We start from the raw sequence: 21,841 nt of genomic DNA on the forward strand, positions 1-21,841 counted from the left end.
TGTTTCCGTCGCGCTCGACTCAGACTGTGGACCATTTCCATCGCTGGTGTTGTGTGGGCTAAGCGCAGTATTTACAACCATACGTCCACATCCCACCACCACTGCGACTTGGTGATTAAGACAAACTAGTATAGAGGTAAGCAAAAACCTCACAGAAAACGTCCTCCACGCGACCCAGTTTATCCCAACCTCAACATTTCAGACAATGACAACAAGCTAATGCTAGCAAACGATTCTTGTCCCGCGACAAGCGGCAGGAGACGAACCAAGCAACGCGAGATGGATTATTGATTTAATGCAACCAAGTCGCTTAAGTGTCACGAATAACTGTTTCAAATTTGGCTGGCCAAAAGCGACAATGCAAAAACAAAACACGAACGAGCTAGTAAGTTAGCATTACTTGCTGCTGTGCAACTGGATGCTAATACTGTACTTTATAAACATGTTCGCCTGACGACGTTTTTTTTATTTTTGTTGTATTTTAAATGATCTTTTGACAAAATGTGCATTCAATCATCTGTATTTTAAATTAAGTAAACCCCACGCCGCGTGTTGTCTTGAAATACAAAATATGTGTTTACATTATCAAGGTATGTCGTGTGATTTCTATGTCGCAATGTCACACGTTTAATATCAATACAGACTTGCAAGCAACTGCTGGTCATTTGGCTTAATTTTTGGAACAATTTGCTTGGGGTGTGAATAGAAACGAGATGAGCATTTGCACAGTTTTTCGTCAATACGTCCGCCATCTTGGATGGAAGCTTGGTGAGAGTATCATAAGAATACACAACGGTATAATGTCACTGTTATTGTTTTCTCAACTGTTCTACCGACGTGGATTGTCATAGCATGATTTGCAGTAAACCTGCTCATAAATCTATCAGCTGTGACAGACTAGGGAGTTATTTTGGATATCATTAAATTAGGAAGGGCACCATCGTGGTCAAATGATTAGCTGGCCTCACTGTGCGGATTTGCAAGGTTTGATTCTAGCTCTGACCTTCCTGTGTGGAGTTCTCATGTTCTCCCATTTTTTTCTGGGTACTCCCGTTTGCGCCAACATTCCAAAAACATGCATTGTAGGTCAATGGAGCATTCTAAATCACCCCCGTGTGATTGTGATTGTGAATGGTTGTTCTTCTTTGTGTGCCCAGCAATTTGTTGTAACCAGTTCAGAGTGTACCCTACCTACTACCCAGAAGCCGAAGACAGCTGGGATGGAGTCCAGCACACCTGTGACCCTTTCGTGTATAATTGCGTGAGAAAATAATAATAATAGTAGTACATTTCATTTATAAGCACCTTTCAAAACTCTCAAGGACTCTTTACAGTCACAGGATATTTTTTTCTGCTGGTGAGCAGCGGCAGCCACATGCGCCAGCGTTCACTCAACCCGGAAGTAACAAAGTGAAAAAAAAACAAAAATAATAATAAATAATATGACAACACAAAGACGCAGAGAGTCATTCATTCTTCAGCACTTTCTGTACCCTCTTTGTGACATGAAGCAGTTCTAGATGAAAAAGGAGAGGTTGGTTTGAGTCTCGCGAGTCCAAACTCGGACTCTCCCCATCCGCTTTTCGGCTGAGGATCCAGAGGTGTTGCCGGGCCACCTTTTACATATAACATCCTCAGGGATAAACGGGAATTTTAACTACAACTTTAGAAGTTGGCGCCTCACTGACTTTGCTAGTTCAAACTAGCTTTTGATGTTTTTAAAACCCATTGTGTTCGTACTACTGAGCAACAATTTACTATGAACAATGGAACCCTTCTATTTTCATTAATTCATTATCCAAATTGCTTTTTCTTCACTTGGGTCGCGGGGTGTGCTGGAGTCTATCCCAGCAGTCCTCTGACCCCACTTTTAACCCCAGCAGGGGTCACCCTGAACCGGTTGCCAGCATGGCATACAGAAATAAACAACCATCCACGTTCACACTCACACATCAAGACAATTTGGTGTGTTCAATCAGCTTGCCTTGCATGTTTTTGGAATGTAGGAGGAAACCCATGCAGGCCCTGAGAGAACATGCAAACTCCACACAGGCAAAGGAAGTAAATCCGGTACCTCTGCACTGTAAAGTCAACATGCTAACCATTCAACTACCGGGCTTCCCTTCTAATTGTAAATGTTAATTCATCAATATAATGAATATGACACAAATCCCTCCAAAGTGATTATAAAAACTTTTGATTGATTGATAGTATGTATTTATATTGATATATATAAAGTCTCGTTATATCGATATCGGATATATCGATAGTCCCGGTTATATCGATACTATTTCTATGCACGCACGGAGAAAATTACATGCAAACAGGGTCGGATATATCGATAGTCCCGGTTATATCGATATTTTTCGGACTCCCGAGAATATCGATATAACGAGACTTTACTGTATATATATATATATATATATACAGTAAAGTATATATGTAACGAGACTTTACTGTATATATATATATATATATATATACAGTAAAGTCTCGTTATATCGATATTCTCGGGAGTCCGAAAAATATCGATATAACCGGGACTATCGATATATCCGACCCTGTGCGCATGTAATTTTTTCCTTGCGGTCATAGAAATAGTATCGTAATGAGCAGTACTATCGATATAACCGATATCGATATAACGAGACTTTACTGTATTTATATATATTTTTCTATTTTAGATCCAAAATGTCTGAACTTTTTATGGAATGTGAGGAAGAGGAGCTCGAGCCATGGCAGAAAGGAGCACCACACATATTAATTGAGGACGATGACGACGAGCCCATATTTGTTGGAGTAGTATGTATGTACACTTTTAATGAAAATTACTGTTTCGGTATATTTTCATTACAATGACACCATATGTGTAGCAAGCCGACACTTGGCTGTTTATTGGCCGTGAAGAGATTTGCCGTGTTATCTCAATTTATTTGTTCCAAAGTATTATTTTGGATGTTGAACCTAATATCAGGTATCCATTTGTGATGTCTTTTTTTTCTAGCAAAAAATGAAAAAGAGGTGCCGCCTGTCTCTCCCCCTCTCACAAAGACCAACGTGGAGAAGCAAGTGGCTACTGCTCCTGCGCTGACATTAGCCTCCTCTTCTACAATGTTACCTTTGAAAATAGCTGGAAATGCCATCAGCACCTCTTCATCCGGTTTCACAACACTGGCTCCACAGCCTGTTATTGTCAATGATCAGGTATTGTAATTTAAACCATTATATTTTTTTCCCTTCTATGTGATTTGAGTAAGTAATATTCTATATGTCGATGTGTTTTTACCCAAGGGCTTAATCTTAACCCAACAGCTAACCAGCAACAACAACCTAATCGCCACTCTTGGGAATCAATATCCTCCTGGGACCAAATTTACCCTTGTATCAGGTGATGTTCAGTCGCTGATGCCATTGGAAGCAGGCTCCGCTAGCTGTCATGTGTCATCTATCGTGTTTCTCATGTTTCCACTTAACTACAGGTAGATTTTTGACTGACAAAAATTCGCTTCATGCCTTGAGTGACTAGATCATGTCCATTGTGGGACTATTAAAGGCTTTCTTATTTTTATTATTCTTATCTGTCGACATGGGGCTCTCTTGCTCCGCTATGATGCACATGTGCAACAACTACAGTCTTCGAACCCAGGGGTCGGGAACCTTTTTGACTAAGAGAGCCATCAAAGTAAAATATTTAGAAATGTCGTTCAGTGAGAGTGACGTGCGCGCGCGCACACACACACGCGCATGCAAACACGCACGCACACAAACATGCAAACAGGCATGGACGCAGCCACTTTTCAACAAAATGTCAGAATGTATTATTTAAAGGACAGCCGACGTCTCCGGACAAGTTGTGTCCATCATTTGTCAAATGGCTTCTACTGAGCATATTTTAATAAGATTCCACCGCATATAACTATATTTTACGTTTTAAGACTCGCGCTGAATGTTCAGAAAGTCTTGTTTTTGAGTTGGCGACGAGTCCGTACGTGACGTCACGAAAGGAACGCCCCTGACCGAAAAAAAGACGCATTGTAGTGGTCCTTCCATCACGTCAATGTATTTTTCTGTACTTGTTTGGTCTGGGGACCTCGTGTTGCACCCAAAAGCCGCCAGAAGAGGGTGTCCAACCTCCATATAAGGAATTTATCAGCCTGTGGAAACGGAGGTGGCCACAGGAGGTCGCCATTTTGTGCCTCTTTTTCGTTGAGACATCTCCCCTCAATGTTGCCGCATAATGGCACAGAATACATTCTTTAATCGATTGCAAACATGTATGCTTCAGGATGTGTAACAAGAAAGCATATTCTCCAAATCTGAAGCCATTGTTTTGATTCTGCAGCAATGCAACATGTTTTGGCGTGACGTCACGAACTGGGGGCGGGACTTTCTGAAAATGCCCAATTCGCAGCTCATTTTTTTGCAGATTTTGGACACTTTAAGTCATTTTTATTGGTGTTTTGCATTTGAATAAAAATATCGTACTGCGTGTTTTGGGTATTTTAGATGCTATAAAACGTTTTTCTGATGTCAGTTAAGAAACAAAAAAGTGACGTCGGTTGTCCTTTAAAATAACTTTGTGCTAGTACTCACCGTTAACATGAATGGTATTCCGTTCCTCGTGATTGGTAAATATCCAGCCAAACGATCGGGTCCATAGGCGAAGTTACTGCAAGCTAGCCTGCACACGGCTCATAAGCTTCCACACTTGCTATCTGCAATATACTTCTCGCAGAATTATATTGATGCTAACGTTAACATGGGGCTTGTTAAAATCTCACTGACATTCGACTGTTTCATTGCAAATTAGAATCAGAACATTTTCTCTCCTCAAAGGCGAATGCTCTGGTGCATTCAAGCTGAAGTGTACTCGTCGGCCTCTTTTAAAAGGGCGTTTACCTGTTTCAACATGACGGCCAGTATCATCCAATCAAAATTGCGCTCTCCGCCAACCTAGGTCAGTGTCATCCAATCAAATTTGCGCTTTCTGCCAACTGCAGCCCCAACAGGAAATGAACGTCGAAAAAACGAGATATATGGCTCGCGAGCCATAGGTTCCTGATCCCTGTTCTAACCTATATACTGTACTAAGAGACAGGTCTCTGCATTCATTCCATTGTTTACCGGGCATTTAAAATCCAAATATAGCTGGCGGTTTTATTTATTTCTGGTTTTGAGTGCGCTTTTAAGACTATGGATGTTGTGTATTGCAGCCGGTCAGCCGCAACAGGTCATCCAGCGGCTCACACCAGTAACAACTGCTGTGCCCGGTGTTGTCCACCGTCCTCATGTGCAGCAGATCCGAAACAATGTTGTGACGTTGGCTAATGTGCAGAACCCTACTGTATATACAGCCAAACCCCATCTGCTCCAAGTCGGCCAGACCACTTCTCTGCAGACCATTGCCTTGCCTGGTCAGGCTAACCGTTTAAACAGAGGTGTGCCCTTGAAGTTGTCATGCTAATTTGAGAGCACGTTACTCAATATGCTTATTTCGTGTAATTTTGTATGCCCCACAGAGACGGTGAAGCGGGTGTTGCCAGCTCAGCAAATAGACATTGCTCCAAAAAGATTCATTGGTGATGTCGTTACGGTTTTACTGTTTACAACTTTTATTGACAGATACAATTAACTGAAGTGCATTTTTCCCCAGCAATTTGTTTTCAAGGCCTTTTACAGAATACATTTGAATTTAGAGTCATGCACCAGTCGTGTAGTACAATATTGTGCTGTTACTTGCCAGGAAGCACTAAAATCTAAATGCGATGCAGCATCAGAACAAGTAGAAGAGACAGAGGTCTCCAATTATTGTAAGCTTTGTAAAAGTAATTGTTTCCACAGAGCAAATGGAATGTATGCCTCACAGTATTGTTGAATACTGTTTACAATCTGTTGCTCCATGTGTCCCAAAGTAGTACATCTATGAAGGTTTGCCGGTGCTTGTTTCTGTTAACCAGTCATTTTCTTTTCACATGATGTTTGCTTTAAACTAGTGAACTGCCGCCACCTCACTCATACTCAATTCGGATTCAATTAAATAGTACAAATGCTCTTGTTATTAAATCTTTTCCATACAATACATTAAATGAAACTAGAAATTCAATTTAAACACAAAAAATACTTGGTGTCTCTTTTTGTACCGTTAGGCCAAGGAAATGTGACTGAACTAGTGGAAAATGGTGACACTAAGAAAATTTGCCCAAAGTGTCAAGAAGAATTCCTTCAGCGGGAGGCGTTGGATTATCATATGACTGTATGTTTGTTCAGCAATGTTTTCATTTAAATATTTTATTGATTCTTTCTGGATTATAATGTATCAATCTGTTTCAGATCTGTCAGGGTAAAGTGGAAGGCAACGCTCTGCTTGCCAATAACATTGTCACGTCCAAACGCATCATGCTGGTGTCAGAATTCTACTATGGCAGATTTGAGGGTAATCCTCTCAAGGCACCTCTGCAGAGTAGCAGCGTCACTTTCAAGTGTCAAAGCTGCTGCAAAGTTCTCAAATGCAACATCAAGTATGTTCAACGCAAAATCTTTGCATAAGAAAAATTTTATTCAAGTGACACCGATAAACAGAGCTGCCGAGATGCGCTATGGCTAGGTGACGTTACATACTAACCACGTTACAATGTAACTGTATTTGAAGCTAACCGCTACAGAAACAGAAGTCTAATTACCAGATTATGATGCAGGGATGCATCTGGGCCGCGCCCTTGCGTCATTTACGCATTTTGACAGCAACTGCCGCAACTTTGTAATTCCACTGTGCCAGGACCAGGGCACATCTATTACGATTGCCGCATATTGCTACATGATCCACGCCACATATGACATATTTCTGTTAAAATCGCGAAAGAAAAAAATTACCAGTAGTTTAACAGCAATTGAAAACTGTTTGTTTTTACTTTCGTCGTGATCCGCCGGAAACTGCCGAAAGAGATAATCGAGTATTCATTTAGCCATGGTGCATTGCAGTATTTACATCGAACGGCATCGACATAGTTGGTTGCAATATGGAGTGAGAGAACAGGAGTAAAACTGTAAAATACATTAAAAACAATCAGCAAACAAACATATTTTCGTTTTTTTTAAGAAACAACAGAGGGTAGTGACAATTCGTTTAAGCAAACTGACGTTAATGATTCAAATTTAGTGGCTAATGGCAGAGCTGGTGCAACATGTTGGTAATCTTAAAAGCAAATACATTTGTTAAAGTAGACACTAGTAAGAAATATTGTGCTAAGTCTGTTCTCTGTCTTTTCTGTAACACCGTAGAATATCAAAATAGCACGGGATTGATGTTGTAGTAATTAAAGAAAATAGAGTTTTTTTAGGTATGAATAAATTATTTGACTTGAATTAAAATTGTTTATATATTAGAAAAAATATTTTAGCCAAATAATGTTTTTTAAATCAATTTAGAAATATGCTCTAAAGAATTTATTTTAGTTTATTTCAATCAGTTTTGTATATTTCGGCAATCTAGTTAAGTCGGGCCCATCAATTTGAGAATTTGGCCCCTGTTCAGACACAATAGGGCCAACTGGCCCCCTTTTTAATTTTCCCAGATGCATCCCTGATGATGTCCATTGTAAGAATATCGTTGCCAAGAAAGACATACTGAACATCTCAGATGAATGATTCAGCAGACTATTTACCCTTGTGGGCCAAAAGCTGAAAAATTAGAACTCGTTTAGTTGGTGTATGTGCTATTCCTTTGATTAACTGCTGTAGAAATGCTTAAAAAGAGCATCTGTAAGCGGATTTTAATGGGGACACACATCTGTACCTCAATTGGCCTCGCTGTGGTGGTCAAAGGTCAACACACGAGAGTTTCTATTAAGGGAGCTGAGGTAGCAGAAAAGCACAGACTGATGAATGTGTCTCGGTTCATTGGGCATCCCCGGTACGTTGCCGTGGATGTGTTTCTTGCCAGTGCATCATTAGACAAAACAAAACCCATTGTCATTAAATACCAGCATATAAGGTAAGGTGAACGCAGAGGACTTAATTTATTCTTTGTGCAGCTTTGGGACCCGCTCCTTGCTAACTGCATAGAGGTACCATCGGTCATCCTGCCCCCTGAAAAAGTTGCAGCTTTTCAAATAGGGAAAATAAAGGGATCAAAGTGATTGAGAGCTGAAGGAATTTTGGGACTTGACCATCAATCCAAGCCCCATTCTGTGAACATTGCTTAAAGCTGGAAGCACAGGAAAATAGATTTGATTATCTCACAACTTCTTGGAGGGTCAAACAATTCCATCATTCTTGAGCGATAATGTGACTAGTGTGTCTACTTACGTTCCAGGTTCATGAACCACATGAAGCACCACCTAGAGCTGGAGAAGCAGAACAATGAGTCTTGGGAAAGCCACATAACTTGCCAGCATTGCTACCGCCAGTACAAAACTCCATTCGATCTGCAGTGCCACATCGAAAGCGCGCACAGCCCGATTGAATCTTCCAGTATGTCACATGAAGACCTTCTCAGTTCACATTCCTGTCCCGTGCATCGTCCTAAGTGTCTGTTTATTCTTTGTGATTCCTTCTATTTAGCGAATTGCAAGATATGTGAGCTTGCGTTTGAGTCTGAGCAAGTGCTTCTGGAGCATATGAAAGACAACCACAAACCCGGGGAGATGCCCTACGTCTGTCAGGTCCGTTGCCTTGAAATGTTTTCAACCATATGCAAATCATGAAAGAGATCATTCATGGCTGTCTCCTGCGCACAGGTGTGTAATTACAGATCTTCCTTTTTCTCGGATGTGGAGACACATTTCCGAAGCGTCCATGTAAATACAAAAAACCTGCTGTGCCCTTTTTGCCTCAAAATTCTGAGAAATAGTCAGAGTTACATGCGTCATTTCATGAAACATCAGGTAAGATTCTGCCTTCCAATGATCCTCTCAAATAAAGCAACAAGATATTTTAGAATGTGATGGAGTACAAGATTTCAGGGTAGCATTTCTTAAACTTTATTATCTGAAAGCACATATTATCTATCAATATACAGTGATTCCTCTGCTTACGAACGCTTTAGCTCACGAACTTTTCACCTTACGAACGTTAAAATCACAATAATATAATCTTGGCATACAAACTATTTTTCGGGAAACACGGAGCGCCACAATGAGTGACGCGTCGTTCGCGAACGAGCCGGTTCTTGGAGCTCCTAACTAGGAGCTGAAAATGGCAGCCGACTTTTTTTCCCATCTATTCCCCACCCCCAATATTCGGTTAAAGCTGCATGTGATTGGTCAACATCCGTGGTAGAGAAGGGAGGAGACACAGGCAGCAGGACATGCAGCAGTGAGCGGGGGGAGTTGTCACAGAAACACAAACACACGACAGGGAGACGACAGAGCTTGAAACAAAAACAAAAGTGGGGAAAAAAAACAAAAGTGAAAAGGTGAGAACATGGATAGAAAACACAGTGAAGTTTGGACTCGTTTAAACTTTATTGATAGTTCAAAGGCAGAGTGTAGACTGCAAGGCTAAAATATCCCATCAATCAGGCTCCACAAATAATCTGCACAAGCCATCTGTAGAATTTGAAGAGAACATACAAGCAAGGGAACCAGCTATTAATGAAGTTTCCAGTGTGTCTGCCTGCATCTGTTGCTGTTGCAATATCACAACTTCTAAGATGCCCCCAGAGCTCATTGAGACACTTTATGCAAAAAGCTATCCATGTCATCAAGCCATCAACGACCATCACAAAGGTAAATAAAATGACTTTATTATACTGTACAGTTTATTTCTTTAATTACAGTACGTCTGTGTAAGCTCTCAGTCGTACAGGAGTGGTCCATCGATGAGAAGGTTTCTTCAGCCGTCAGCGCTGACGAAGCCTCTTGGATAGGAGGCGAAATGTCCGACACCTTCAAAAAAGTACAGATGACGTCTGAAGAGACCTTCTCATCGATTTAATTACAGTACCATGGCACATTTTTAATACATAAAATAAGGTATATCGTGTGTAGTTTTAAGGCTTATTTAGTTGAAAATTATGTTTTATGGGTACCTGGGAACAGATTATTCTCGTTTTAATTGTTTCCTATGGGGAATTATTGTTTGGAATACACACTTTTCGCCTTACACACAATTTCTGGGATACAATGAAGTTTGTAAGCCAAGGTATCACTGTAGTTCTGCTTGACTAATGCTGTGGTCACACCTAACACGAGCTGAGGGGTCACTTTACAACATTTAGCCTTCAAAACATTGATTCCACTAACTGCGCAACCACCTCTTAACTTTGCACTATTACCAACTCAAGTTTTCCCACAAACTGCACATTCCCAAACGTCTGACAGTTCGACAGTAGGGAGGGCTCTAATACAGTGAAATCATTAACTACAGTATTTCAAAGAATAAAGTTGACCACACATTATTCAATGTTTTAAATAATGTGCAATTTATTTTGTGTTTCAGAAAAAAGGTATCCATCGCTGTGGAAAATGTCGACTGAATTTCCTCACCCAGAAAGACAGAATGGAACACAGGGCTCAAGTCCACAAGACTTTTAGAAAGCCTTCAATACTGGAGGGCCTACCGGCGGGGACAAAGGTTTGGTTCATCTCATCGCCATCATCCCTATTCTGGTGAATAATAATATTAATAATAATAATATTTCGTAACAATAATGTTCTCTTTTGCTTCCGCAGGTGACTATTCGAGCTTCCCTCAATGCCAAGACGGTTGCCATGTCGAGTTCAGTGGCTCGATCTGCTGTCATCTTAACTCCTGAAACGCTCGGCAATAGTGCAAAAATCAACCCCGGCGGTTTGATCAAATCCAAACGTTCTCCCTCCGAAGTAGTCAAACCCAGGATAATTCTGAAGCATAAAGGGAATTCTGATACCAATTACAACCTGTCACTCAAAAGCATGAGGTTTGTTACCCAAAATATTTGCTTTGCCAAAATTCCATCTGCAAACATTTCTCCCACATGCGATTTTTTTTTCAGGATTCACTGTTATGGAGTTTCCGAATATTCATGCGAGACCAATAGAAGCTTAATAGATGTTATTGGAGCACTGAGATCTGCAAAGTAGCTCATTATGGGTGTAATAGTTTTTTTTTTTCCAGACACCCCTTATTCTGGTTAAAAAGATGAGTTAAGTTTGTAAACGAATGAGTGTGATAAGGAGTAATTGACCTCAGTCATCAACAATGGCTGCTCGATTCAATTGTACAACGCAGGTCCTTGTAGATGGCCGAGTCGATATTTCTTTGACTGTGTGCTCGTTTCCAAAATTCAGTTTGAATGGAGGTTGCTTCACCTGCATTGAGTGCAACACCAAAATCGATGACTTCTCTTCCCACTTCCTGCTATCTTCTGTTTGTGGCGCCTGCAATTATCGGACAAGTTGCAAAGTTGCCATTGGAAATCACATGATAAGGTATTTTTTTTCAAACCAGAGTTTAAGATGCTGGTTTCAATGTATATCTTAGTAAGAGGTGAGGGTGGTATTTTATTTGATGGTTATAGTTTTTTTTTTTGTCCTTTGAACAGATTTCACAGCACAGTCAACAAGAGCAGGTTTTCCAAACTGGATCAGAGGAAACACTTGTCTGCAATGAAGTAGGATTTCAAATTTCAAAAAAAAAATCGCCGTAGCTTGCTCTTATTTACTCAGTCACTACAGTGGATCTTTATAATTAACTACATTTTCAACCAAATATTAGCAGCAAAGTCACTGTTCTGTTTTGTTCCTCTTGATTCAACTACTGATGACTAAAGAATGTCACAGAAAGAATAAAATAATCGAGAAATATCAGTCAAAATCCTCAAAAATGGTTTGCAATATGGGGGAACTCTGCCATGAAAACTGCTGTCGGTGTATGAATTTAGTTTCACATGGGATAAATAGATGTTTTCTTCTAGAGCAACACTGGTGTGCCTCAACTGTGACCTGGTGGATGCGTTAGGCGGTGACGTGATGAGTAAACATTTAAATGACAGTCCAAATCACTTCTGCAAAGTCATTGACGATAAAGGTATGAGTTTGTAAGCTTCTGACATCATGTTATGTGTTGTTCCGCTGCTCTTTAAAGGCATCTTCTGTTTTAAATCCAACAGGTGTCAAAGCCGAAACCGGAGTGTGAGTACAAAACGCGACTTACACATTAAAATACGGCATTGCTGCCACAAACAAAAACATGACAGATATAGGAATTAGCCTCTTCAACCATTTCATGACGACATGTAGATAATTGTGTTAAATTATCTTGTATTCTGAATCAAGCCAGGACTATGGTGCGGCTGTCCGAATGAAAAGGAAGGGAACACCCGCCAAGATGAAGGAGGCTCAAGAATCGGGAGATAATGCCTTGCCGAGACATGACAAATTGATCATCTTCAATCAAACTGCACAGCAAAACAACACAGAAACATCTGTTGACTCCTCAACGGTATGCTTGATGTAATGCATTCACTATGGGCACGTGTTGAGATACATACAGTATATAAACTTGTGTGGTCTGAGGAGCAAATGTCATGACTTCTGTAATCTATTCTCATCCAACAACATTCTGAGCCATATCAGATTCTCACTGAGATGTATCTTTTAATGACGTAGAGGGTGCACTCAATTTGTTCAGAAGCTATGGACAAAATGATGCGGTATGTTCTCGACATTGTCAAAATACCTGTAATGCCGCATGTCTTGCGTCGATCATTTTCTCGTCAGTTCCTGAGCGTACTTGAAGCCGTTTAATGACAGACTAGTTGGAGTTTACTATAAACTAAACGCACAACAAAAACGATTACACACATTGTATTTTTCAATATGAGTCATACATGGTGCAAGCAGCCCAGATACATTTTTGGAACAGTGTCTGACAAATTGAAAAAAACTTTACATTTTTCAATTTTGGTCCTGTTATTCCTTCTGTTTTGATGAAGCTCAAAATAAAAACTCGGATCCTTATATATATTACCCACTAACCAGCATACCCTGAGGGGGTTTAATATATATTTATATGTATTTTTTGTAAATTCTATTAAGAATTACAAATTTGTTGTTAGTTTATTCTTTCCCAAAGTAGTAATATTATTTGCATTCACATACCTTATTTATTTTCCTTGATTTAAATTTAAATACTTGTGGTCACAAATCATACCTCCAAGTCGCATTCTTATTATATGCAGGATACTGCAGATGACTGACAATATACCTGAAGGTATCGTTGTTACCCTAAATATGGTCATATCGCCCTGATTTACCTTCAGCCACCCTCACCTTCAGTATTCGATGCCTTGAAAAAGGGTTTTATTGTCATTGACACTAAACTCAGAATGTTTTTTTTTTTTTTTTGTTTTTTAGTCACTCACAGTATTGAAGTCATCACCAACGGAAACCACCACCGAACCACTGCAAATGGAACACTTAGCTCATGCGAAGGTTGAACAACTTCAAACATTTCCCGTGTTGCCCGCAGCTCACGAAGATTCTGTCGATGAAAGCGCGACGGAAATTGTATCCTCAACTGTTGAAGATTATCCAAGCAAAAACGCGATGCAGTCTGGCACCTCCTCCTGCGCGTTGGATGGGGTCAAAGATGTTGAGCCAATTGGAGACTTGAACATCACGGTCAACTGTCAACCCAATCAAATCTCTGATTGAGCAGTAAATGGCGGGACTAACAGAACCAATAACAAACCTTTTTATACCATATTTATTCGAGTATAAAGCGCACAATTTTCTACCTAAAAAAAAGAACTCAAAGTTTGGGTGCGTGTTATAAACGAGGCCTGGGGAAAAAATTCTCATATACAGTGCCTTGCAAAAGTATATGGCCGCCTTGAACGTTGCAACCTTTCGCCACATTTCAGGCTTCAAACATAAAGATATGACATTTAATTTTGTTGTCAAGACTCAACAACAAGTGGGACACAATCGTGAAGTGAAATAAAATTTATTGTATAATTTAAACTTTTTTAACAAATAAAAAACAGAAAAATGGGGCATGCAATATTATTTGGCCCCTTTACTTTCAGTGCACCCCAGACGTTCAGTGAGGATCTCTGAATGAGCCAATGTTGTCCTAACTGACTGATGATGGATAAATAGAATCCACCTGTGTTTAATCAAGTCTCCGTATAAATGCACCTGCTCTGTGATAGTCTCAGGTTTCTGTTTGAAGTGCAGAGAGCATCATGAAAACCAAGGAACACAGCAGGCAGGTCCGCGATACTGGAAAGAGCTGAAGACTCCTGTCCACAAACACTCCCCATCCAACCTCACTGAGCTCGAGCTGTTTTGCAAGGAAGAATGGTTAAGAATGTCAGTCTCTCTGTGTGCAAAACTAATAGAAACATACCCCACGCGACTTGCCGCTGTAATTGGAGCAAAAGGTGGCGCTACAAAGTATTAACGCATGGGGGCCGAATAACATTGCGTGGCCAGGTTTTCTATTATTTATTTGTTAAAAAAACTTCAAATTATCCAATACATTTTGTTCCACTTCACGATTGTCCCACTTGTTCATTCTTGACAAAAAAAAATACAATTTCGTATCTTTGTGTTTCAAGCCTGAAATGTGGCGCAAGGTTGCAATGTTCAAGGGGGCCGAATACTTTTGCAAGGTATGGTATATTTAATGCTTTATCCCTGCCAGGAGGGGGTAGCATTTCCATGGCTATTCTCCATAGTCGTGCTTTGTTCCACCTTCAGCTGTTGTTAAGTGCCCTTCAGTTTCGATTCTTGGAAAGACCCGGATCACGCGCATTCCTTTTTTTATTGTTAATTACAATTTCTTCAGCTGCACTTCATTTCCTTTCCTCGCCTCGCCCACACTGAAACGTGAGTTAAGCATTGCTGTTTTGCACAATTACCAATATCCAGAGTTTCAATTCAGTGTTCTTCATATTTTAATTGATATATACTGTTACCCGTTAACTGGCAACTCAGGGTATCAAGAGAAAACGTTCTGCATATGACGCTTCATTCAAGCTCAAAGTTATTGATCATGCTGAAACTCATGGAAATCGAGCAGCTGGTCAAGAATTCACTGTACCAGAGTCGAATGTGAGAGAATGGAGAAGACAGAAAGTCATCCTGAAAGATATGAATAAAACCAAAAAAGCACGACGAGGAAGACACGCCATGTACCCAGACATGGAGAAGGAACTTTATGAATGGATCATTGACCAAAGAAATAGTGGGTACATCGTCACATCACTCCACATTAGACTTCAAGCTCAAAAGTTTTGCAAAGATTCAACCTTCAAAGCCTCTAAAGGATGGACACAAAAGTTTATGAAGAGGCATGGACTTGCAATATGCCATATATCACAGAGGCTGCCTAATGATTGAGAGAAGAGCACTTCATTCCATACCTTTTTTATCAACAAACCTCCCCCCGGCAACAGGACAATTGACAGCAAAGGGAAGCACACAGACCAGATTAAAACGTCAGGCCATGACAAAACTCATTTTACGGTTGTGTTATCCTGTATGGCAGACACTTTTAAACTTAAACCACTGGTGATTTTTAAAAGAAAGACTATTCCAAAAGGAGTTAAATTCCCACCAGGTGATCCATTGTCATGGATGGATGAGAAGGGCATCATTTTATGGTTGAATAGTTTGGAATACTAGACCAGGCGCACTACTGAAAAAAATCCATGTTTGTATGGGACCAGTTCCGCTCACACCTGACAGACACTGAAGGACAGACTCAAAAGCCTAAAAACATTTCAAGCTGTGATTCCAGGTGGACTAACCTCTATTCCTCAGCCACTGGATGTTGTTTTGAACAAACCCTTCAAAGACAGAGGGATGAAATCCGACGACAAAGAATTGACTGCAAAGGGAAACCTCAAGAAACCTGACCTATCTCTTGTGACATCGTGGATTAAAACATCATGGGAAGACATGCCAAAAGAAATGGTCATCAAGAGTTTTTTGAAGACGGGCATCAGCAATAAAATGGACGGCACAGAAGACTACCTGCTGTGGAATTCATACTCAGAAGAAAGCCAAGACGTTTCCATTGTCAATAAATGATTAACATGGATGCATGTGTTGTCACTTACAAAGTGAAACAAAATGTTATACCAATTTTTAATTGAAAATTAGGGGTGCGCGTTATACTCAAATAAATACGGTACTTCTAAAACCATTCAAGTGTTCCCCATAGAAAAATGGAAGAATTTGGAATTCATCCGACCACGAATCAGTCAAGACATCCCACCAAAGGCACATTGTATATAATGGATGCTGTTAACCTTATATCGGTACGTTGAGAAAACATTGGGGTCCCGCTGGTGAGCAATGCGATGCATTTGAACCTTCATCATCCATCTGACACACATTTTTTTGGGTCAGAACTGTTTTATTAAATATGTTAACATGTCTTTCACGCAGTTCTTTCGGTGTCATGTATCGAAATGAGTTGTTGGTTTTATTTGATGGTATTTGGCCTTAAATGCCTTGATAGAAGTGTCTTTAAATGGAGCACGATATTCAATATTGCACGGGAGGCAGGATCATTCATTAGTCTCCTGAAGCTCGCAACATTGGCACAATGGTTTTAGGCTTTTTCCCTGAACCAGAGCTGATGTAGAAAATGTCCATGGGGTGTGGTTCTTTTCCACATTCCGATCCTGACTTCAAAACAAATTTAAAGTTGAAATATTGATCTAAAATAGTTCACTTAAAATATGTATTTTAAGCTTAAGGAACAATCATGATGAACAAATATCTCAGAAAATGGGCTTACAATTTATAGTATTGTTTTCTTCCTTTGTTTTATGTCATTTGGAGCAGTCTGAAAGTGATCATGGCGGTTATTTCTACTTCTGGTATCTGTCGTACTGTACATTCATTTCTAGGTTACAGTATTTGTTTAAAAAATAAATATGGCGTTAATAGCCTGTTGGCAATCTTCACTGGACTTCTGGAATGTAATTGAAGTCATACATAATCCTTTGTAATGTTTTGGGTTGGAGAGTGGATATTGTCTCGACGCCATCAATCTTTTCTAAATTTGGGCCACTTTACTTTTAATGTGGCCCATAACCCATAATTCATCAATGTTTTAGAGGAAAAAAATCCATTTGCCCAGCCTTTTTTAAATAATAATAATATAATACATTTCATTTATAAGCGTCATTCAAAACTCTCAAGGACACTTTATAGTCACAGGATTTTTTTTTCTGCAGGTGAGCAGCGGCAGCCACACGCGCCAGTATTCACTCAACCCGGAAGTAACAAAGTTAAAAATAACAAATAATATGAGCATTGTCATCAAATGGTGAGTATAGTTTTGCTTTTTGTATTGTTGCTGTGCCGATGACCATTTTGTGTTTGGAGCCTTTTACTGAGCGAGTTGCTTGTTCTGTAGCCACAAGGGGACATAAGCCAGTGTCTTCTTGTGCCGGTCCCTAGCCCAGATAAATACAGAGGGTTGTGTCAGGAAGGGCATCCGACGTAAAAGCTTGGCCAAAACAAACATGTGAATCAAACCTCTGAAGATGAAGGACACTGATTCGCTGTGGCGACCCCTTGAAGGGAAAAGCCGAAAGGAAAAGAAGATGCCTACACAAAGACACAGAGAGTCATTCATTCAGCACTTTCTGTAACCTCTTTGTTACATAGAGTTCTAGATGAAAGAGGAGTGGTTGGTTTGAGTCTCGGGAGTCCAAACTTGGACTCTCCCCCGATCCGCTATTCGGCTGAGGATCCAGAGGTGTTGCCGGGCCACTTTTTACATGTAACATCCTCAGGGATAAACGGGAATTTTGGGTGTTCCTGGGACCTCCTGTTGGTGACGCAGGCAGATTTTCGTCAGAAATCAAAAATGGCTCGCACTGAACACTAGGAAAGAAAATCGCGAGCTCTAGAGCTCGCAATTTTATGCTAACGCTTCTTTTTGCTTGGAACTGGGCAGTTATGGAGAGAAATATATATTCTACCACTTCGATGTGTTATAAAAATACAATTACTCACTCTCTTTATAAACTGTAGTGTTAGCAAAAAGAGGGTAAACTTCAATCATTTTCCCCGTTTCTCGTCGTATTGGGAAATTTCAAGAACTAGCATGGAGGAAAACGTGTAATACGTCATGATCACCTGCATAGCTTGGAAAATCCCACGAAAAACGATTACGTACTTCACAAAAATGCAATGGTACGCGACTGCGAGTACTGAGTGCGCTCGGTTCACTGGACAGAAACAATCGCGGTGGAATATAGGTCACTGTGGCGTACCGACGTGATGTTCGCCCTCCTAGTAGCACTCTATCGCGTTCAGATAACCACTCAAATAAGGACTTTGAACTGGATACCGAATGTTCCATTTAACCAACAAAGAGCTTCGAGTGAAATTATGAATCATGGATTTAGCTTCATAAATGTCAATCTGGTACAACCTTTTGAAGTGGAATACAATAGTTCCCGGTCGTGACCTATCAGCGACCGGACCCGTCCTATTGGCTGAGGACTGGATGTGGTTCCCAGGGAGACGAATCCACAAACATCTGCCGAAACGTTGCCGAAACGCTTCAAACGACTTGAAAGCTTTGCCGTGACACTGTACTGGGAAAAGAAAGGCTACATAATATTAATCACTCTTGAAGCTCTTTTTCCTCATTAATTTTTTGTGTGTTTTTGTGCGTTCATTTTACAACTTGAAGCCAAGGCGTCACGTGCCAAGTCGGTTGAATTTAACACGACGTAAAAGACGACAAAGATGGTAAACCTTGCGTGGCAACTTATAATTGCCAATTGTGTTTTGTGTTTTGTGTGTGCACGTGTGCCTGCGCGCGTGCATTTTGTGAAACAAGCGTAGTATTCTATATTCAGTTCATAGTACATGTACTACCACGAGTACTGTATGCTAGCTCCAAAACTACCATTCTGGACAACTTTACTATACGGTCGTTACAATTTCAATAAATGTCCAAATGCAACCAACCAACAGTGCAAGTCCAGTCCAATATACGAGTACGCATTTTACTTCACTTTTTGAGGGGTACCTATTCACTGGTTGGCAACTATGTGCTTGATGTCCGTACTGTTGGCATTACAACATTCAACGACTTCACATTTTTGCCTCAGTTGCTTCATGCACTTTTTTGCACAAGAAAAGTATTATCCTTTGACTGTAAAATGTCCTTGAGAGTTTTGAAAGGCGCTTATAAATACAATGCAAATACAAGTAGCATTGTCCTAGTTTGTTGAAGTAGCTCTGCTGGTGTACAGGACTGCCTTTCTACCACGGGAAACAAGTTACAGGTAGTAAGACACTCATTATATTAGTGTGGCAAAATTTGCACAGAATGGTATAGTATTTTTTTCAATACTCCTAGTAACAACGTGGACATAGTTGCAAGTGGGCGTCACTTATAGTTCCCTGCATAAGACTCATCGCATCAACATGCCCAGTTGTAGTTTTGCCTCACTTGTAGGATGTAGTTGTGCCTCACTTGTAGGATGTAGTTGTGCCTCACTTGTAGGATGTAGTTGTGCCTCACTTGTAGGATGTAGTTGTGCCTCACTTGTAGGATGTAGTTGTGCCTCACTTGTAGGATGTAGTTGTGCTACTTGTATGCCAAAGCAGCCCTCATGCAAAAAAATGGAAAAACATTGCCAATCAGATAATAGTATGACAGATTGTCTTATATTTAACATTTTCCACTTCTAGAATCAAAATAATATAATACTAGTGCCACATTTGACCTTCAGTGTGTATTTAACCTACCTATCGTCAACCATTGTGCATGTCTCAAGGCACATTGTAGCCTCCTGGACCCAACTCGTAAAAGCCAGTATACGGTAGTAAAGTAAAAGGCCCACTACTTATGTTCCTTGATAAGTAACAGAGCACCTTTAGTGTGCTGATTGTTTTGCTTTATTTTTACTTGTGAGGACAATCAGCCATCAAACACCATAAAATGTGTCAACTAAATGCTCAAAACAACTTTCCAAAAGCATGTGCGTTGTCTTTCCTGCTGTGTCAAGAGCCGTAACCTGACTCGCAGTCAGGAGTACCGTCTGGTGGAGCAGCGTCGCGCCCATGAGGAGCACAAGCAGCTGGAGGCCGTGCGAGTGGACCGAGACCGGAAAATGGTGGCCGTCATGAAGGATGAGGACAATGTGGACAGAAAAAGGTTCTTAAGACAGGTGCAGGAGGAACAGAAAGAAAGAGAGATCGAGAGCGGCATGATAAAGGTGTGTTTACTTGCCACTACATCGCTCTTTTCAGCTGTCCTGTCCGGAAAGTGATTTTTTGTTTCCACATCCATTATTTTATTTGTTTTTACAATGGTCCCTCCATTACTTTGAAAGGGCTTTAGTTTTGTCAGTGATAATCCGGTGAAATTGTGATTTTCATTTAGTTAACTAGCCATACGTACACGCCAAAATATATATATTTCCCATGTACCGTCCATTGCCGTCATTGCTTCAGAGTGCCTCATGAATGACTTTGTGTGCACACATCATCCAGAGAAAGGTGAAAAAGCCAAGACCAGGAAAACCGCTTTCTTACAAAGAGTCTGTTGACATTTCCACAGAGAGATGGAAAAATAACAACTATTTTGACATGACAACACGCGTGTGGACATTGACCTTGCGCTTTTGAGGTCTTTGTTGTCATTTGTGAATATCCTCACCTCACTGTGAGGTGAACTGACAGCCTGTGTGCTAGCGTGGCAAGACCAGAGTGCCTCGTTTCATCACAGAAAAGCCATACAATGACCTGGCATGATATATTCTAGCCATTTTTATGCCTCACATGTGCTATGTGTACGCCAGATGAAATATGGATCCATTTTTTTCGGCATCTAATAATACACATTTGATTGACAGTTGATGGTTAAGCCAGTTGTGGTTTCAGCACGTTCGCCAAATGAAAGTGGAGAGAGGATTGATTCATCCGAATTTTGAAGTGGCGCTTTTTATAGCTGCGGATTTTATTATTATTATATATGTGATTGCTTGTCACTGCCACTCCTTAACCAACCTGCAGGCCCACACTGAGAAAATGTTGAGGGAGAAGAAGTTTGTCCAGGAAGAGAAGCTGGCTAAAGAGCTGTCCCGCATCAATCATGACAAGCAACGAGAAGGCAAGATTAGACAGTATATTAGAGAGAACAGGTACTGCACACGCTCATTGTACAATTTAAGTACTCACAAAACACAGCCATAAGCAGCAGTCATCTTTGGATCTAAAAGAATCTTTAATACAAATGCAGGTTTCTTTTTATGTTCTGTCTTTCTACAACGTATCTATGCATTCAATTGATTTCATAGTTTCTTGAGAGCACGGATAGGCCACTTCAATGCCAGCGAGTGCATCAATTTGCCTACTAAGCTTCAAAAATTTCCTGTTGGCCATGATAGCGGTACTTTGAGAGATCATTCTTTTTTAGGGGTGGTGCTTTGTGTGAAAATGTTAAAATAATCACAACTGGGTCAAACCTTGCTGGGAAGTCTGTGGTTGCTTCAAATGTTGTTGAAGTTGGCTGACAAAGTGCACTTTGGAACACAACGATCTTTATGTTTTTGTTTGCGTTTCTATTCCATTGAAAATATTTTTTAAGACGCTTACTCGGCTGTTTTATCTTTTTAAATCATTCACTGCCATTCCCGAATTTATCTGGGGATTGAAAATATGACATGGAGCGCCATTCCTGGATTTGTTCGGGTTTTGGTTTTTCTTGCGGTGGTGCCGATAAAGCGCTTGTCAGGCAATGTTTTTTCCCTTCCACATGGGCGAGTATTTGTCTTTTGTACAGCCGCCCCCGACTTGCACCTCGCATTACCCCAAACCCATATGCTTTAGGAATTAAGTATTTTTTCTGATGAAAGAATAGAGTATAAGGT

General features: G+C 40.4%; 2 protein-coding genes and 1 long non-coding RNA gene across 9 annotated transcripts in view; 2 read left to right on the top strand and 1 right to left on the bottom strand.

Annotated features, from left to right (window-relative positions):
- On the top strand, nt 1-16,903 carry znf280d (zinc finger protein 280D). 3 transcript variants are annotated; one of them, XM_088992548.1, is made up of 20 exons: nt 1-136; nt 2,685-2,806; nt 3,005-3,204; nt 3,292-3,388; nt 5,214-5,438; nt 5,520-5,579; nt 6,147-6,253; nt 6,331-6,518; nt 8,312-8,469; nt 8,560-8,660; nt 8,736-8,882; nt 10,438-10,572; nt 10,671-10,897; nt 11,268-11,408; nt 11,522-11,590; nt 11,894-12,006; nt 12,089-12,110; nt 12,255-12,420; nt 13,335-13,487; nt 14,922-16,903. In XM_088992548.1, exons 2-20 carry the CDS (start codon nt 2,692-2,694, stop codon nt 15,324-15,326), a joined length of 2,829 nt encoding a protein of 942 aa, XP_088848674.1. In that variant the 5' UTR covers nt 1-136; nt 2,685-2,691; the 3' UTR covers nt 15,327-16,903. The 3 variants fall into 3 exon arrangements, with proteins under 3 accessions (XP_088848674.1, XP_088848673.1, XP_088848675.1); XM_088992547.1 differs by lacking the exon at nt 1-136 and adding an exon at nt 1,192-1,261; XM_088992549.1 differs by lacking the exons at nt 1-136; nt 14,922-16,903 and adding an exon at nt 1,193-1,261 and having other exon boundaries at nt 13,335-14,777.
- mns1 (meiosis-specific nuclear structural 1) overlaps nt 14,480-21,841 on the top strand; it is a 14,155-nt gene continuing 6,793 nt past the window's right edge. Inside the window, exons 1-4 of one of the 5 annotated variants that reach the window (XM_088992553.1) lie at nt 14,480-14,596; nt 17,177-17,268; nt 19,976-20,185; nt 20,985-21,112. In XM_088992553.1, coding sequence (XP_088848679.1) covers nt 17,266-17,268; nt 19,976-20,185; nt 20,985-21,112 — 341 coding nt within the window. In that variant the 5' untranslated portion in view covers nt 14,480-14,596; nt 17,177-17,265. Of the gene's footprint in view, nt 14,597-17,176; nt 17,269-18,568; nt 18,708-19,113; nt 19,250-19,975; nt 20,186-20,984; nt 21,113-21,841 lie in introns of those variants that run through there. The other 4 variants (XM_088992552.1, XM_088992550.1, XM_088992551.1 and 1 more) reach the window with 4 other exon arrangements.
- Nucleotides 17,263-19,968, bottom strand: LOC148900662 (uncharacterized). The gene is made up of 3 exons (XR_016114482.1): nt 19,532-19,968; nt 17,481-19,411; nt 17,263-17,398 (listed from the first exon to the last, which is right to left on the bottom strand). It is a non-coding gene; the product is annotated as an uncharacterized LOC148900662 (long non-coding RNA).

The sequence above is a fragment of the Hippocampus bargibanti genome, linkage group LG03 (genome assembly GCF_051943395.1).
Source record: "Hippocampus bargibanti isolate YZ-2025 linkage group LG03, ASM5194339v1, whole genome shotgun sequence".
NCBI classification, from domain to species: Eukaryota; Metazoa; Chordata; class Actinopteri; order Syngnathiformes; family Syngnathidae; genus Hippocampus; species Hippocampus bargibanti.